General features: G+C 47.4%; 1 protein-coding gene across 1 annotated transcript in view; it reads right to left on the bottom strand.

Annotated features, from left to right (window-relative positions):
* LOC142570309 (phosrestin-2-like) overlaps positions 1 to 19703 on the bottom strand; it is a 374436-nt gene that overhangs the window by 53791 nt on the left and 300942 nt on the right. Inside the window, exons 3-5 of the mRNA XM_075678700.1 lie at positions 7564 to 7624; positions 6231 to 6450; positions 5013 to 5109 (exon numbers count right to left, since the gene is read on the bottom strand). Coding sequence (XP_075534815.1) covers positions 5013 to 5109; positions 6231 to 6450; positions 7564 to 7624 — 378 coding nt within the window. The remainder of the gene's footprint in view (positions 1 to 5012; positions 5110 to 6230; positions 6451 to 7563; positions 7625 to 19703) is intronic.

Below are 19703 nucleotides of genomic sequence, written 5' to 3'. Positions count from 1 at the left end.
CAAAATGTACGTACACCACTATTCGCGTCGCGCACGCTACAGACAGGGTTCCCTCGCTACAGCGCCGCCTACAACATTCGAGAGAAGTTCTAATAAATGAATTGCGCGTCTTGAGCTGAGCGATGAAGTTGTAACAGTTGTAAACGGGTCAGAAAACGCTCACCGGAACAAAAAATAAAAATAACAAAGGAGTATGCGTGTCAACAGTTTTTGAGTAATTTTAGCTAACCTTTAATGCTTTCAACAGCCTGAATTACCATATCGCGAGCGTCAGCCGCCATAGTCTAAGACCTCTCTTTCTTGTACTTGTACCTACCCTACCTATATACATATACTGTGCCGAGGAAAGCATATACCGCCTTGAAAAAGACAAGTCCGCTTGTCGAAACGTTGACTCCCGCTTTCACCTTGTTCTCGTTTTGTGTTCATCGTCTTGAGTTTCCACCTCCCGCCTTCCCCCTGTTTTTCCTCTTTTTCTTCTAAATACGAGGAAATTCATTAGAATAAATCAGCGGTTGCGTGTCCACCGGTTGCGTATTCAATCCAGTGTTATTCATAGAACACTTAAAATACATTCTGGTAACCTCATTATACAGCGACAAGCCCCAACGTAAAAGCTGCAAGTGAAAATATTAATACGCAAATACAGAACATTGCGAACCTGATGACTGATGTAGTTATAATAAAAACAAACTTGAAAAGTACTGAGCAAGCAAGGAAATGGCAAAATATGCGCAGAGAAATAAATATGACAGAAATGATAATGATAATCAAATGGTGGGAAGAAAAAAAAGAAAGAACATATTTTTGCAATACTTCAGTAGGCAACCGATACAAGATGTCTGGTTTTGTGAATAGCTTGTAAACGACATGGCCGCGAGAATGAGTAAAAGAATACAGAGAACAGTGAACAACAGTTATACACATGAAATGGGCAACATAAATGGAACGCGAAATATATACGTTTTACAGTTGATTAGTGATTACGTTGGCAATCAATTCTAAAATGATTCCGGCAGTACTCGTCTCACGCTGAATGTGGACATTAATGTGATTAGCCTTGAAGAAATGTAGCGACACATCGCATTTCCAAATTCATAACTTCTGTCTAGCCGACGTCTTCGAATTTCTCCCCACGCGGTGGCTTAGTGGCTGTGGTGTTACGCTGCTAAGCACGAGGTAGCAGGGCCCGCATTTCAATGGGGGCGAAATGCAAAAGCACCCGTGTACTTAATTTAGATGCACGCCAAGGAACCGCAGGTGGTAAAAATTAATCCGGAGTACGGTATAACTTATAATTAGATCGCTGTTTTGGCAAGTAAAACCCTATAATTTAATTTAATTTAACATTCTTTGCTCAATGTAGGTTCTGTTCTCATTCTGTTTACTTCACTTCTTTCTCCACACTCGGTTGTTTTTGATGCCGACTTCTTCACTTCTTGTCTCTTGTTCTGCTTGTCTGTCTGGGCATCTCTCCACTGGCACATGAATTGATTGATTGAAAACATCTTTATTTGCAGGATATTCGTAGAACTCGTGGGTGGGCCGCCTATAGTCCGGTAGCCCACTGGTTAATGCTGCTGCGCTGGCCCTCCCCACCAGCCAGTGCTGACGGTCAGGATCATCGCTGAGCAGAATAGCCTCCCACTGCTCTTTTGAGGGATTTGGAATGGGGTCAACTATGGGATTAAATTGGCAAGCCCACACCATGTGGTAGAGGTTAGCTACCTCTCCACAGTGTGGGCATTGCGGGGAGTATAGTGTCATGCACATACTGGAGGGTTGGCCAAAAATATTCGCATACCTGGTGTCAACGGGTATGAGCCAATAGCAGAGGGAAAACAAACAAACATGCATATGCGCGCACCCAAGCTCTCTATTCGGGCAGATACCCAGTGGTACATCCTAGGGGCACATAGCTAGCGGTTCAAGTTGTCGTGAAAGAATTTAGATACGGACATGCTGAAAGGATTGTTAAGTTCGTAAAGAACGCTAGCACATTAAAGTTTGGTGTATATTTCGAAGGCCCTGGTAAATGTTTCTACAAAGAATTGCACTTGGGCAAGAATCTGCGCTGTTGTTTCTCTCGTCACAAAACTGGAATGGTGGATCTGTGATCAGAATTCGACAGATTGAATTGCGACGGGCAGCAAAGTATAGGAGAGAAAATGGCCGGCCATTTACTCTCCTATACTTTGCTGTCTTGCAACCGGAAAGTGTTTCCGGCCAGAAAGACGTCGTCCACCAATTCACATACCAACGCGCCCGCGATTTCACCTGTTTGTGGCCCACCGTTCTGGCAGACACAAATAGAAATCACTTTAGGAAACGACTCCGCCTACCTCCGTAAGTCATTTTTTTTCCGTTACCGAGGCGTTTTGCACGCCGGCTCTGATGCCATGTCGGCATCTGTTTTGTACGATCAGCGAACGTAACTCAGTACGGCGAGATTTCGCAACGGCGTATACGTAGTCTCTCTCTCTCCTTCCTTCATTATTTAATTTTCTTTCTTTTTTAATTCACCATCGCGCAGAAATAAAAAAATGCGAAAGGCGCGGAACATGGTAAGAAGGCCGAGTCGCGAAGAGGACAATGGGAATTCAAAGTAAAAGATCACGGCCGGCACCGGCGTCTCACGATGACAAAAGGTCCCTGCTTTCTTTTACTTATATTGAGCAAACGAAGATTGTCGTTGACGTTGGGAAAATAATAGCGCAGCAGGATTTGAAAGGCCCGAAACCTCTTCCCTCGCGTTTAAATCCATTTTTTCTTCGACATCTGGGCACTGCACGCGCTCAGTTCTGCATCCGATGACAGAAATCATTATTGGCAGGTTTTCTGGAGCGGAAGAGCAAAGTGCAATCACAAGCTAGTCGGCGAAACGAAATAAAAAGGAGCATGCGATTGATTTTCATCCGCCCATTCAGCGCGTGCTTCGTGGGTGATCCACGGCAGTGTGGTTATTCTTGCATGACTATACGCTGTATGCTTTTAGCCTGGAGGCTTGTACGCTAAGTAGGACACAGACCTTAACCAGAGTAGATATTTTATGGAGCGTGCGTCTTAGTGTGCTTTGTTTATGTTTGTGTGTGTACGCGCTTGCGTGTGTGTTTGCATCAGTATGTCGGTTTGGACTGGGGTTTGTGCCCAGTCTATGTCACCTTTCATCATGGGAATCTGCAGCTCCATTGTAATTTTGTAGGTCCAGGGGAACACGTTTTCACAGGCGAGTATCTTTAGGGAAAGAGATGTAACGGCAGCGTCGGCAAACGAACTAGAGCTTTACACCACGATTACAGGGAAGTGTGGCGTTGCAGTCGTGGAAGTCACTGCTGATCTTTAGGTTATTTGACAGGGCTTCTTTCAGAAAAGATAACTGAACTTCCTTTGCTACTCATTATGGCTAGAGTTTTGCTGCGTGCGCCAGTCGGAAAGCGTTTCTTTTGAGCATGGTGAGAGTGACGGTCACAATTTATTCCGTTAGATAATTTTTAGCGCAGAATCTTGACGCCTTCGAGTATGCGTCTCCCTAGTTCCAACAGACATCTGGAGAGTAAGACTGACAACGCGTGATTAGGTATTTTTGATACTTTAAAATGTTCTTGTTACTTTTGTGATGTGCTCAGAACAGTATGAAGGTATAGATTAGAAGCTAAATGAAAATTTTAATTTCCATCGCGAACTTGCAATGACAGCTAGATTACGCTTAAGGAAGTAATCAGTGGTTTCAACCCAAAAGGGCGAGGTTTAGACAAAGCCATGCATTAATAAATAAATAAATAAATAAATAAATAAATAAATAAATAAATAAATAAATAAATAAATAAATAAATACCCATAATACTTACGCATTGATTTGCTGAATGAAGTTCTGTCTCTGTCAAAGCGTGCAGACGCATAACTACCGCCAGATTTTCTTCTAGCATTCTTACTACGAGAGTTTATGGCGAAAGGTACTTCGGCTCCTTTTAAATGTCACTATGCGGTGCTCACTCCTCTTAGAACTCGGAACAACTCTCGCCGTTACTTCGGTGTGGGCGGACGAGAATCGTTCTTAATTAGGAGCCAGTTGTGTGATCCTAAGTTCAGGTATACGAGAACGTCTGAACACATAGTCTATAATGTGGCGCTTGCGGTTGAAAGGATACACCCCAAATGTTGCCGTGGATCGCGCTGGCTAACACTCCCAGGGCTAGCCATGTGCACATACACAAATACCCGAGGAAATTGACGGGATCAAAGCCGTCGTGGTATTCCTTAAAGGGGCACTGACATGATATTTTCGACTGTTCAGTTTCTTGTTGTTAATTGAAGGTCCTATAGATCTCTAAAGTATAGAAAATGCAGTGGAAAGTCTCAGAGCGCTGTAATTAATTTAACATAACACCCCTTTTGCAGTTAGTCTCGGTTTCGCTTCCCAGGAGGACACTGTGTCGTGACGTCACGACACAGTATGCGGTCACGTGGGAGCGACATTCGGCACTCGATCCGGCTCGCTTGGTCGCCTCCAGTGCTCTACTCGCTGGTGAAAGATGATGTGGCTAAGGCGTCTTTGGCACTTTCCCTATTTTTTCTACATTTCAATTAAAATGAACAGCCAAGAAAATTCCCACACGCTTTTCCTGACTTCATCGTCTGTTTTCTCGGTGTGTTTTCGCGGTATAGCTAACAAAAAAAAAAAAAATCTGAACGCCTCGGTTCCCTCTGTTCTTCTCGCTCATTCCTGGATATTCGTATTCGCGCCTCGTTCGCCAACTGTGGCACGTCGAAAGCTCTGTCAGCGGCACATCTGTGCCTGCTCGTCGCTGGCCCGAAACACGCGTGCCTCGCGTATCTTAGAAACCCATTTTCGCCCGAGGCTTCTGCTCTGATTGACTCATCTATATACGCTTGGCGCGAAGCACGCAGTCCGTCAACGGGTTGTTTTCGCTGCTAGTCACGACAATATGCAGCGTCCAGCACTGGATACGTAACTCCACGATTTGCGCTCCCGGTAAGCGCGCGGCGCTCACCTCGAAACGAAAAGGCACGGCCGCTTCGCCCAGGGCCTCCATCAACCTTCGGTGCACAGGTCCCAGCTGCATGGCATACAGGGCACGGCCGGGGGATCTGCAAAGTGGGAGTGGCGGCGGTACGCGGACGTGAGCGAACTGTCGACGATTCCCGCAGGCCCATCGCTGTGCTTGCCGAAAGTGCGCGATAATGGGAAGGGCAGGGGAGTGCTGCCTCCCGCCCTTTTACCCAGGTCTTCGGTATGACTGCCACTGGAGACACTTTGGCCGGACGGCTCAGCGGTTGGCAAGTAAGCGTTGCACCCCGCTAGTCCAATCCACGAAGCACTTGTGACACCCTTGGCTTGCGTGCATGGAGTAACGAAGTGCGGGAGGTTAGTAGGAAAGGGGGAGCAGCGTCTCGAAGCAACAGCGAACTGCGGAGATATGCGCGCCCATAAAGGCTGACGACATTGCCTGCGAGGATAATTAAACGCCCTCGTTCTGATCTATTTGTCCTCTTTAATGGTTTTACTATGTGGTTACTGAGCTCGTGAGGGAGACAGTGTACTGGACTCGCAGCCATCTACAATGCACTGCACACCTTGCAGGCGTTGTAGTTAAAAGATCGACATCGGCGAATCGAAGAGAATGACAAACTTGTCCGGTTGTCTGGGAAGAAGCGAAATTTATAGCAACCTCTCCGCTGCGACAATTGTATCCGCGTTCCTACTGGTTTCTTATTAGGGAGTTCTAGGCACGCCCAATTTTCGCGCAGAAGAGAGCTTGGTCATGCGGCAAGTCTTTCTGTTCGGCAAAATTAAGCAGGTGCATGGCAACGAATCACCGTGTTACCTTCTTTCTTGATAAGCTGTGAAATATGGTATGCGAGAAATGTTTAAATATACAGCAATCATGGTGCGAGTACTCTCGAGCAGTACCGTATGTATCGTTCCTGGAAACGTCTTGCTGCCGCTTACAGAGAGAAACAATCGATCGCGCCGTGTTGTGGGTAAATAGCGAAAACGCAAATAGTTGGAGCTGGAAAGTCTTCGCAGAAGGATAAAGCGACGAAAAACCTACAAAGAACCTGCAGTGGCCAAAGGACAATGCCAATGTGTTGTCCTCTTTCACTGTCCTTGTGCCATCCTTTTTCAGCGTCCTATCGTAAGTTACTGATGTCAGCCGTATTGTACCTCTACAGAACTGATGTAAGCACAGAGGTAGCGTAGTACGCACTTTGGCGGTTCGGTGGTGGAGGATCCGGTGGCGGCTTGCGGGGTGCGGGGCGAGCTGGGCTGCTCGTGGCAGAGCTGCGTGTGTCCCAGGTAGACCTCTCGGCAGAGCGTCATGCCCAGGATCTCGTCCTCCTCGCGGCCGTACCGGAACCGGCCCACCAGCGCCACCAGGAGCCGCTCGTTGGGCTGCAGCTGGTCGGCATCGAGCACTACCACGCCCTCTGCGAGACGCGAGAGGAAGCGCTCGGCGACCTGTACCCACTGGCCTAGATTAAAGCGACACTGACTACTAAGGATATTATTTTTAGTCCACGTAATTTTAAGTTACGCTTTTTCTTTCAATAGCAAAGAAAGGTGACCGTTAAACTGAGAGATTGCTTGTCAAGCCAGGAAAGGAACCAAGAGCGAAAGACGGCTGGATGCGCCGCGTCGTACTTCGTTCCATATTTTTCCGGTAACGGAATGAATTTTGACGGCGACTTCTCGGACCTATTGAACTGCTTGTGAATAGCAAAGGATTGCGTTGCGAATTATACGACTTTTCCGGCTCTAAAAATGGTCCATATGAGAGAAAACACCTTGAGGCTCGTGGTGTCACACTGATACATCACGCAGCGGTTACGGCGCATTGGTGGCAAGGACATTCCTTTCGTTGGTAATCAATATTTACCGGTCAAATGAATGTAATTCCGTTTCTGAAGCCATGCCCTTCTAAACAGATCTCTACATCCGCCGCGGCGGCCAAGTGGCGTTGCGCTGCTGAGCACGAGGTCGTGGGTTCGTTTCCCGACCACGGTGGCTGCATTCTGATGAGGGCGAAATGCAAGAACGCTCGTGTACAGTGCTTTGGGCGCACGTTAAATGCATACCAATAGAGATTATGTCCACCGCTGCTATTATATCAATCGTAACTAATTATAAAAGAAAGAGAGAAATTAAAATCACTGTTCTGAGTTCACTGAGAAAAGAACACTGCCGTAGACATTTTCGCACCGAGCCTTCTATATGCTTTTTACATGAGACTCGTCTCTGTAAGACCCCTCGCTCCCTTCGATAAGCACTCGCACGCACATACGCTCGCACATTGAAAAAAAAAAGTAGAGAGAAATGAGTATACGGCTTTTTAAAGCGTAATCTTCATAAAAACGAACATTTTCACTTTCCTTAACAGTAACTTCCGTCAAGGTTGCTTCTAATAAACGTTATTTCCTGTGCCTTGTACAGGAAGGCATGGAGCATGTATGCACCCAGTGCACAGTGGAAGGAGCTTTCATCGCAGCATCTTTCATCTGCAGCGCGTTGGGAAAATTTAAACAAATAACACCAGAACTCACCGACTGGCTCCGTGCAAGTTCCCAGGTCACAGAATTCCCGTTTCTCCATGTATAAGGTAACCTGCGAGAGACCGAAAAGGTGTAGAAACGTTAGCAACATATTGCCTAGATTTTTAGCAATTTCGATTTAGTGGCGGCAAATGGCGACCCAGAAAAAGACAGCAACATTTTTTTTTGCAAAGCCATTCCTATTACAGGCAAAATACTACTTGTGAATCTTCCTTGAATAGCTCGCTCCTAAGACTAATGGGTTTTCGATCACAGCATTTGAAGCGCGCATAATGTTCAAGCTTGGTTTTCAGCATGCTTGAAAGCACATTGAATATATTCGTTGCGCTTATCTAACGGGGAAATATTCACGTAAGAAAAAAAGAGTGAAAGCTGTTGGAGCTTCTGCCTGGTTTTAGGCGCAGCAATTACGTTTGCTCAGCCTCCTCTAACCCAATAACAAACAACACGCCTGAAAAGGAAAAGTGAAGGCGCCAAGAAGTTAAGGAAGGTGAATTCGGTTTGTTAACTACGAGGAGAAGTGCGTGAAGAAAAAGAAACAGCAACGTATAATTCACGTAAGACAGAGTTCGCCGTGCAGCAAAAGCCGGTCCAACGTGCGTATTTGTCTTGCAAAAATTGAAGAAGAATGTGCTCTTTTATATATGAATAGCGACATACGTTTTCAGTCATGATTCAACTGTTTTGACAGCGACGCTCGGTTAGTGCTTTACATGATAATAAAGATGTGATGTATAAGAACGTGTACATATTAGGTCTCTATCATGCGAAGAAACAGATAATGAAGCATGATAAATCATAGGGGCCAATAATTGTTACGTTTACTTGATGTGCGCTGAAACAAACTATTCATATGAGAATTAAAGTGGGCTATATGTAACTTGAAGCAGATGGGAATCAAACCAACGTCTTTTGCATTATGCGCGAAGGTGTATTACAAGGTGTATTAACGCGGATACCATATTTTCAGTCTACTTTTGGGGTATTTGCGTATGTGTACGAAAGAGTGTACACAAAAAAAAATGAGAATAGAGCAGATAAGGCTGTTCTGTTTACAAATATACCACGCTGATACTCGGCAGAGTATTCCATGTCGGGTGCAAATAAAACAGCAATCCACCACATGAGAGAACGGGCGCTGTCTGGCGCAGTATTGGGCGGCCTCTGAGATGATGTGTAGCGCTCGCGTTCCTCCTCTCGGAGGCCATGCCTGTGCAGAAGCGAAGCCGTGTGCTCGCCCCAGTGCCTCAAGATGTTACTTTCAGTTCTAAGTGTCGAGTGCTTTTTTTATCCTATTTGCGCACGGTTTTGGAGTGGGAATCAACAAACCAGCGCATTGTACTGGATCCAAAGAAGATCAATTGCGAGTCAAACGAAGGCCATAGTAGAAGTCAGTAGGCTTTTCTTTCTCTTTGGAAGAGGGCTACCCTTGTAGTACAGTAAAGAAAAGTAAGTAATATTATATAAACGGTGTTCAGCCGCGCATCATTCAGAAAGTGCAGTACGCCGCCGTCATTCATTTACCAAACGAAGAAGTGAACCAAAAGATTGCCTCCGGCCGGCTGCGGGTCGAATCGTAGAAACTCAATTGGTCGAAACCAATGTAGTCAATTTAGCGGGCAGCTGCAGCCGACAGGCCAACGGGCTTACCGAATTGACCTATCAAAACTTTCTTTCATTGTATTTGTTACAACGAGGAAATTAGATATGCAACCGATGTAAGCGCCCAACGACCAGCGGACAACGTACAAGTCCCATTGTTCCGTGCTGCCATTCGTGATGCAAGCCTATACCCAAAGCTGACCGGAAAATGGGACAAAAGTGAATGTGTCATCAATACGGCGTCTCAGTTACGTGTTTATTTCTGTCATACATATCCCTCACGTGGATAATCGTTTGACTGAGCATAGGTAGCTCTCTACGAATAATAATACCTCGAATGGTGCGTCATGAGGATTAGTATCTGTTAGACATTGTTGTGCTACGATGACTCAGGTGAACGTTTGTTTAGATATCATTTTCGGGACACTTCAAAAACTCATAGTATACTTGTCGATAAAACTCTCGGTAACGTTGGAGATAACCTGTCAGAAATGCTTGAACAAAGGTAGGTTTGAAGACTAAGTATGTAGGAAACTAACGATAGGCAATCGTTAGTTTCGCAAGGGAACGGTTCGTAAACGCCAGTCGGCCTCTGAGGAGGAGCACGTTTGGGCAACTAGCCACTGTGCACGCGTATCACGTATAGGAAGCCTTAAGATAAATAAGACTTGGTTGAAGCGTATGTGACAGGCGTTCCCGAGCCACGGAACGCAGTTTCTTGGTATACTTGAGAAAGTATAGTCTACCATACCCAAGAGACCCATGGTCGTTCATCATAGTCAATAACAATATTGACCTCTCACAGACTCACGAGGCCACGACGCCTTCAGCACAGTTACTTTGTGACTGCTGCTTAAGTCACCAGGATTGCTGCGCCCATAATGCTGGAGCTGCATGAACAGCTGTTTTTCGCGAACCCAACTTGATGCGCGACTGCACGGAAGCCAAATAAAACATTTCATGGCTGTGCCGGCTTAGGGATGGGGGATATAGAGGAGTTCTCCCTGTCTAATATAGCAGAGAAAGTGTACAAGCGCATACCGTGTCGTCGAGGCGTAAGAGGCGCTTCCAAGAGAAGGACGGGTAATTTTCAAGTGAAAATAAATTTCAAATGGTAATCCGTTAATGACAACTCGACAACTTTGGTTAAGCCGCTGCTGTGGAAAAGCCGTGCGCAATGCTCTTGCATGCAATGCTGACACAACGTGCCCGTTTAAAATGCGCATGAAAAGCAACTTTGCCATTTAAGCGTAAATGGTGCAGTGTAATTATTTACTAGACAATTCACATTAGGAGCAGTGATCTGACACAGCCAGTGAGCCTATTCAGTCAGAGTGAAGCAGCGACCTGACTTCATGGTTTCAATTTTTTGACGCCCCTTATCTCTCACTTTCACGAGCAGTCCCGAAGGTACCACCGAAACGTCATGTCGGCAGGGAACTTCACCAGCCGATGAACTTGCATCGAAAAACGAATAGTCTATTTGACAGGGAGACTCAATCACTGCTTGATCCAGGATGTGACGCTTGAATAAGGATCCATGGCTGCCCCGGTCAGATCGCCGCGAACGGCGATTTTGTCAGCGTGGCGAAGCTTCCCGTCGTTGAATACACATTTTTGTTTCCCGTCGAGAGAGGAGCGACGACAGTCGGGGTCATGGCCGCATTACGAGAGCCCGCGTCGCCGGAGGTTGCCATCCCCAGCCTTTTCGAACTCCCGGAGCTGTAGCAGTTGGACGGGCTGCCCGTGTACTCCAGGCCCACCGCACTCATGCAGCTGCGAAGGGGTCCTTCACTCGAACACGACGGCCGTTTGCTAGAGACAAATGTGTGACACGCAGCGCGGGCTCCAGCCTCACCGCACTCGCTGGGCTGTGAGGAATTTTCAAGCGAAGAAGAGCTGGTAGAGGATGAGCACCAGCAGGATCGCGACAACGCTGACAACGGTTCGGGACCGACTGGTGTGCGGGAACTCGTTGAGAATGCAGCCGTCGGGGGGTCCCTCCACCGCGTATCTCCTCCGCCTGTGCTCGTCGTGCTCGTTGGCCATCTCGGAATCGGCGAAGTAGTCCTCCTCGGTCGGCTGCCGACGACGGGGCTCAGCAACCATGACCCGCAGTAGCGGTGGCAGCCGCGACTGTACCTGCTGCGCCGATCTTCGTCTTCACCGGCACGGGCTTTTCGTCATTCGCGAGCGACTGCGCGCGCCCGAGGCAATGGAACCGAGGAGAAATCGAGAGAAAATCTTCATTTGCCCATGGACACAGACGTCTCATATTCACGTTACGTGAGAGGTGTCCGTAAAAGAGAGAGAGAAAACAATAGCACATTGGCAAGGCTGCTGCCGCCTGAACCGCAACGTTAATTAAGCGTCCGTTCTTTAGTCCAACTTGGCGGCATCAGGTACTTGTGCTACTGAAGACGAAGTTACTCTAGGCGAGTGTCTGCTGTATGAACTGAGCGTGTCAAGTAAGGCTCTACACTGCATCTAAATGAACACAAGTTCTATAGATCGAGCTTTGAGGAATGTCTTTCTGCGTTAGTTCACCGGCTGTAAAAATTCTATGAAGCGGGAACACACATGAGCATTAAAAACAAGATGCTGGCACCTCTCCAACCCATAAATTCCTAAAACTGGTACAGCGCAACATAGGAACAAACAAGCCAAGCCGAGCCGGCTTGTTTCTTCTTTTCTGTGTTGCGCTGTACCAGTTTTAGAATGCAATACCAAGTCGCCCAATCCTCAACCCTAGTGGACCTGAAACTACGCAGCCAGCCGATATAACCCCCTCCCCACCTTTTCTATGTGACAGCTGACGATGGAACAGTCAGTCTGCCTGATACCACTAGCAATACGGCGGCAATCCAATGGTTGTGTTCATTGCTTAATGGCGCTACGGTCATTAAACTATGACACTGTGAGAGCAAGGCTAAACTTCTACCTCTGCTGTTGTTGCTGTGAAAATTCGACACGAAACCTTGTTGATGTTGTTGTTGTTTAGACCTCAAAACATGGCTTATACCCACGACAGAGATTGGCTACACGGATGCTAAATACACACAACATGCGAGGACAAATGAAACAAGCAATAAAAAAGAAAAGCGGCTAATGTAAAGGCATTATTTCGATAGGGCATACTTCACAAAAATATAAGACATACCACGATCCCCCTCCTCCTCACGCCCACCTGAGAAGATGGCGTGCGCCCTCCCCGCCTTCCTACCTTGCGAGCGCGAGAAGACATCGACGCATCAAGCCACAATATTTCTAGGCTCACCCTTGCAAGCTTTCTCTGGAACCTACAGCATACGGCGCGCGGCCGCGATGTTATCACAGTTGGACTCTATACGGAACATCACGGCGGCGTCGCCGCCGCCGCCGCTGACGGCGCAAATTCTCCTGCAGTTTTTATATAACTGATATCACAAGAAAATCCTGTGCCAGGGGTATAGAAGATGTCGGTAATCCACAGTTAATTATTGCGGAGCCTGCATAATCACATCCTACGAAATCTCGCAGCACCTGCTTAAGAGACCGTTCGTTTATAGTGTCCCTGTGTATAATTAGTGTCCCTCCAACACGCACTCAGTGCTTACTCTCTCCATTTTTCCCTCTTTCTATTGCACTCCCCCCCTAGTTTAGGGTAGCAAACCGGGTACTCTTCTGGCTGACCTCCCTGCCTTTCCTGTCCTTGCTTGCTTTCTCTCTCTCGCAGCAATGACATAAGCAGTCAAAGGACAAAAATTTGAAGGAAGCTTAATCTTCGCCTTTAAGAGTGGAATGCGAGAGCATCCAAAGATCCCTGGCTACTTCACGCACTTTCTGGCAATAGCAGCGTACGTAACCGTAATCCGGGAAACGATGGCGGCGAACGCTATGAACGAAGGTGGGCTTTCTGGTAGGAACGCGGCCTCTTGCGTGGGCCGCGATGATGCGGAGGAGCTGGGAGCCATCTGGAGGTGTTGCAAGGAACCGGGCGTTCCGTGGCCTCCAAGATATTTGCGCGCCGGCGCGCGCAATTGGCGGACGCCGTGGCCGGTCTATGAATGGTATAAACGCTTGAAAAGGGTTTGTTTAAGTTCTCGCGTAACAGCATTATGTTTTCTCGTTATTTTCATATTACAATCCGACGCTATCACGTCTGTTGTTTATGTGGAAGTTGTACTTTACAATTTTTCTACGTATCTTAGCTCGAGAAAATCAATTAGTTCCATAACTTCCTCGCGCCACATGTAGGGCCTGGGTATGGGTGGTTCGAAAGTCAGTTTGCCGAAAGTAACTACTACGCTGGACGCCGACGACGGATTTTCTGCAACACGGGGCCCTTAACGCTACCGCGTTAATACGGGAGAATCGGGTCACTTATCGATGCCTTGGATAGAGAATCTGAAATCTAATTTATGAATAGTCCTTTATGGCCAGGTACCCCAAATTAAACGCACACTTTTCAAGTGTTCGGGTAATAATGGTGGATGAAACTTCCTCATTACAGGGGAGTCATGAGAAGCAGCAAGGGATGAGCACAGCGATAACGAATCAGTGACTGTCACGGATGATGTATTTGATGAAGTTAATTTGCGTAGTGCCAGCACCACTGCCATGAATTAAGGCATAACGATGTGTATAAAACCTGCCAGCTGAAGAGAAAATCCCAGTCACGAATTGGGCAAAATGTACCTTTTATTGCTAGCTGGTACCCTATACTAGCACGCACCAAAGGATAACACGTTTGACGTTTATGAAGTTATACCTAGGCTAATAGCCAGAAATGCGAGGAACATTTGCCGAGGGAGGAAAACCTTGTTCATTCCCTCGCAGAAGGTTCTGTTTGCTCTTCTTCAGGCCAATTACTCTGGCCTCAGTACATAGTCGTACACATACATGGTGCATTATTAGTTTTTGCCATGTTATTATTATTATTATTATTATTATTATTATTATTATTATTATTATTATTATTATTATTATTATTATTATTATTATTATTATTATTATTATTATTATTATTATTTGTAGCGTCAGAGGCTAAGCGCTCGTTCACGTCCTTCGTCCTCGGGGTAAACCGCGTCTCTTCTTTGAACGACCACTGGTGGCATACGAGAAAACGTATGATACTGAAACTCTGCAAGAATAGAGTTAACCTTATGCAGGAGGCCGGTGAGAACCACAAATAACGTGTGATAAGGTCCTAAAGCCAGTAATTTCATGAAAATTTGCGGTGAAGGTGATATAGCGCGCGGGGGCGCCTCTGCAGTCGCCAGAGAGATATGCTCAAAGTGTGCGATGATCTTAGTGCAAATTTCTTCATACTTCAGTGATCTTTGTGAACATTCCAGCACCAGGCAAAGATTCCCTCTGGAAATTCTTGCGTGACTTTAAGGGTGCGGACTCCACTGACGATGTTCTTGATGTATTCCTGATGGCAGTTGGTATAGATATGCTAAAACTTATTTTTTTCCCCACAGATGCTCACTTATTCGTTGACGCATTTTTACATAATTCTGAGTGCAAGATGAAATGAAGAAATGGCGAGATGGCAAGGAGTGATGTGCGCCACCTCCTTCTCATAGGCCTTGAACGCTTGCGCTACAGATGTTCTAACGATGACGTGCGACGCGGAGCGCGAGATCATACCTGAGACTGTGGCCGGAGCTTAAAGTCGAAGCGATGTAAAATGACTCCTAGTGAGGCAGATTGGCACGAAATGCCGACGGCGTCGGCGCCTTTGAAGAGTGCGGAAGAAGTACAGGTGTCTTTGCACTTCGACTACACCTCTCAGTTGGCTTCGGTTCGCTCGGAAGTTGCCCCTTGCAGCGGCTCTGCGGGTTCAGAAATCGGAACAACTCTCCAGGCGAAATGGCGAAAGGCTTCGCTGACCCGGGCGTTGCGGCTTCGACGAACAAGCAAGAATGAAAAGGCGCGCGCGCTATCGCTTGCCATTTTCTCGAGTTTAGATCATTTAGGAGCTCAAGAGTTTTGTCGAGCGGAATGCAGCGAAAAGTTTTGCGCCCTTCACAGCCTGGCACGCGAAACTCGGAAGTACATGTATTGTGTGGATATCTTGAAAGCTAGAGTGGCTTTTAAAAAAGAAAAAAAAAATGAAGGAAAAAAAGAAAGCAGGCTCAAGACAGGGGAGGCCACTGTAAGCGTAAATAATAACCCTGATTTCTTTTCATCCTAGAGATTACAACGAAGCGCAACGCAGGAAGTAGAAAGCTCTGAATCACTGGCGAGCTGTAGCTTATAGACTACGGCGCGGTGGGGAGTGCGCGACATCAAAGGGGATTTCACTAACTCCCCATCAAGCGCATTCTACTCTCGGCGAGAGACGTAACGACCAGAAAGAAAAAAATTTAAAAAAAAAAAGTTAGAAGGCCTTAAAAAAAAAAAAAAGAGAGAGAGAGCGCCGGAGACGATCGTTCCCGGCAGAACAGCACGGGCCATTTAACGGCTTCGAAAGAACTTCTTTCGCGTGGCAAAAAATATTGATTCTGGTCTCTACTTAGCAGTATATGTTTTCTTCTAGTGGTAATGTCGGCGTATACGTACGGCTGCGCACTATTTATTGACGATAGACCAGCACTGAAGCTTCGTTTTCACATTTCTATGCTTCGTCGATCCTTTTGTTGAAGCGGAATTTCTTGCGTCTATTTGTGTGCGCGCATTTATATATGTGTGCGTGCGTTTGGGCATGTGGACAATGTGTCTGCATGCGTGTGGTTGGTCGCGTCTGTGCCTGGTAACTACGACTATCGCGCTTGCCCTGAATGCACGACAGAGTGACCTTCCCTTCATCGCGTCCGTGTCAGTGTTGGTTAAGTACCCGGCTCTGTTATGCACATGGCGTTCGGAAATGAGCGGTACGTACGAGACGCCTCGCAGCCCGTCAGAGAACCTGTAACCGCCAGCGTCTGTCTTTAGAGCGGCTGAAAAGCTTTAGTTAGATGTGCGCCTCAAAGTGCGCGCGAATGCGGCTTCTTTGCAGACCTCTTGAAGTTGGAAGTCTATTGTGAGTTTTGACGATACTTGATCATCGTGGCGCCGGAGCGAGAGGCGAGGCTGTGCACGCCATACTAGAGGCTTCTGGCGCCACGAGCATAGCCGACGACAGTGCGAGAAAAAGATGATGTGCATTGTGAATGCTTATGATGTAGTAATATGTAAGAATGTAATATAAATATGTTGCTATGTGAGATATTATATTATAAATGTTATAACGAAGAGTGCGTAAGTTTTACAGCTGATTCCTCAGCTACCGTGGTTACCAGTCTATACGCTATACTAGTATGCGTGAGCAAATTAAATTGTTTATATGCACACAATAATGTTAGGAAATTGAAAATCAGCAGTTAGCCCTTCGCGCGGCTAACCCTACGTACTTTATTTCTATGAAAAGCAGTTTAGCCCTCTCCCCCCCCCCCCCCGCACACGCCCATGCGTGCGACCGCACATGGGATTTACATATATATATATATATATATATATATATATATATATATAGTGTTACGGGGTTAAAAACAGGCAGACGTATATTTACAGGATATTTACAATAATCGTAGCGGCTGACAAGATGGTAGACAGCGCGCGAAGTCCAGAGCGTCCTCTTCGACCAAGCTGACAACAGCTTCTTCGTCAGCGTGTCACATGACCCCCGGCGGCGGAAGGAGGCGGGCGAGTGATACAAATTAAGACGGGCGACATGGACTACGTCGGAGCGATGCTGAGCCAGGGTTGGCTAAAGGGGGGCGATTTCGCACGTGACGTCAGTTACTTTACACAAGACACGGTAAGGGCCAGAGAAGCGTGAAAGCAACTTTTCCGAGGGGCCAACGCGTCACGACGGCGACCAAAGGAGAACCAGGGTGCCCGGTGTGTAATAGACGTCACGATGGCGGGCGTCATATAAGCGCCGCTGATTGTCCTGCGACTCCCCAAGTCGACGTCGGGCAACATGGCGTGCTTCTTGAGCTTTCAGTATGGCTCCACGAGCGTACTCGGACGTGGAATTCAGGCTAGCTGGCAGAATGGTGTCGAAAGGTGGTCACGAAAGGTGGACGATGGTCAGCGGAGACATACATGGACAGCATGTCAGTAAGGCTGCGGTTAAGGCGCTCAATTAGACCGTTCATTTGTGGATGGTAAGCAGTAGCAAGTTTGTGTTTAGTCGCGCACGAGTGCAGAATGTCGTCGACAACTTTAGAAAGAAAGTAGCGGCCGCGGTCAGTGAGGAGCTGTCGAGGGGCGCCGTGGTGAAGGATGACGTTCTCTAGGAGGAAGTCGGCCACATAGTTGCACAGCTTATCGGAAGAGCCCGTGTTATTGCATATCGGGTGGCGTAATCTGTTGCTACAGCAATACACTTGTTTCCCGAATCAGACGTACGTAAAGGGCCTACAAGATCAACACCTACACGGAAGAATGGTTCTGATGGTACGTCAAGTGGTTGAAGGCGACCAGCAGAGAGTGTGGTCGGCTTTTTGCGTCGTTGACAAAGGTCACACGCAGCGACGTAACGGCAGACGTCACGGTATAGACCAGGCCAATAGAAGCGCCGACGAACGCGGTCATAGGTCCGTGACACGCCAATGTGACCGGCAGTCGGGACATCATGAAGCTGGGCAAGCACAGTCTGACGCAGATGCTCAGGCACAACAAAGAGTTGGGCAGGGCCGTCCGGGCGCATGTTAGAGCGGTACAATACACCGTCTTGGAGTTCAAACATGCGAAGAGAAGGATCGGGCGTCGTTGAAGTGAGCCGTTGAATAAGGTCTTGTAAGGAGGCGTCCCGACGTTGTTCGCCTCCAATATCGCGAAATGGAGCCAGAGAGAGAACGGTGACAGGTGTGCCAGCCGCAGAAACTTCAGGAATGTCGACAGGATGGCGCGACAAGCAGTCCGCATCTTGATGTAACCGGCCGGTCTTGTATACAACTGAATAGTTGTATTCTTGAAGGCGCAGAGCCCAGCGGCGAAGGCACCCTGAAGGATCTTTGAGGGACGAAAGCCAACAGAGCGTGGTGATCAGTGATGACTTCGAATTGGCGGCCGTACAAATAAGGGCGGAATTTACCCACTGCCCAGACGAGAGCCAGACACTCGCGTTCGGTGATGGAATAATTGCGCTCAGCAGAGGAAAGAAGGCGGCTGGCATAGGCAATAACACGTTCTCGCCCTTGTTTCTGTGCCAAGATAGCGCCAATACCGTGGCCACTGGCATCGGTACGGACTTGTGTTGGAGCTGACGCGTCAAAGTGAGTGAGAATGGGCGGGGACGTGAGCAGTCCAATCAGCTCGGTGAAAGCACCAGCTTGCTCAGGGCCCCAAATGAATGCGGCGTCTTTCTTGAGGAGCTGAGTGAGAGGGCGCGCAACGTTCGCAAAATTTCGGACAAACCGACGGAAGTAGGAGGAAAGGCCCAAGAAGCTGCGAACAGCCTTCGTACATGTTGGCACGGGAAAGTATTTCACTGCCCGTATATTATCGGGATCAGGGCGTACACCAGAAGAATCGACGAGATGCCCGAGCACAGAGATTTCCCGACGACCGAAGTGGCACTTGGACGAATTTAATTGTAGCGCCGCCTGACGGAAAACAGATAGGATCGTCGATAGGCGCTCGCGGTGTGTCGCAAAACTCGGAGAGAAAACGATCATGTCGTCCAGGTAACAGAGGCACATGGACCACTTGAAACCATGTAGGAGGGCGTCCATCATTCGTTCAAATGTGGCCGGGGAATTACATAAACCGAAAGGCATCACTTTGAACTGTTACAAGCCATCGGGAGTAATAAATGCTGTCTTCTCGCGGTCCATGTCGTCGACGGCAATTTGCCAGTAGCCGGAGCGAAGGTCGATGGACGAAAAATATTGTGCTCCATTCAGGCAATCCAGGGCACCGTCAATGCGTGGTAGCGGATAGACGTCCCTCTTGGTTACCTTGTCGAGTTGTCGATAATCCACGCAAAATCGCCAACTGTTGTCCTTCTTGTTAACTAGTACGATAGGGGATGCCCACGGGCAGCAAGAAGGCTCGATGATGTCTCGAGAAAGCATCTTGTCAACTTCATGTTGGATGATTTGTCGCTCAGTAGGTGAGAAGTGAGTAGGTGAGCGCGCGAAGTCCAGAGCGTTGTCTTCTTCCGACCAAGCTGACATCTTCGTCAACGTGTCACAATATATATATATATATATATATATATATATATATATATATATATATATATACTGTATGGAGTTTCTTGGCGCAAGAGCGAAGTATGGCTGAAGAGCGCCAGACATGCGGTGACTCCGAATCGGAGAGAAGAAACGGTGCTTAATTTCCATGTAATAGGATAGCTATCAAGGGCTGATTCCAATGATTCGTTCATTTGTTTATAAAACGCTCAACGCGAAACGTTGACTTCGAGGAACTTGTCGCTATGGGCGAATCAGAAAGCAGAGGGGGATGCGAGGACATCGGCACTTTTCTTTCTAAAGTAAAGTAGCGACACGCGCGCACATTGCGAAGTTTAACGGCCCGTGCCGCAGGTC

This window comes from Dermacentor variabilis, chromosome 2 (assembly GCF_050947875.1).
Source record: "Dermacentor variabilis isolate Ectoservices chromosome 2, ASM5094787v1, whole genome shotgun sequence".
Taxonomy (NCBI): domain Eukaryota; kingdom Metazoa; phylum Arthropoda; class Arachnida; order Ixodida; family Ixodidae; genus Dermacentor; species Dermacentor variabilis.
The sequence above is the reverse complement of the archived record's forward strand: the minus strand, read 5'-3'. Positions and strand labels throughout refer to the sequence as shown.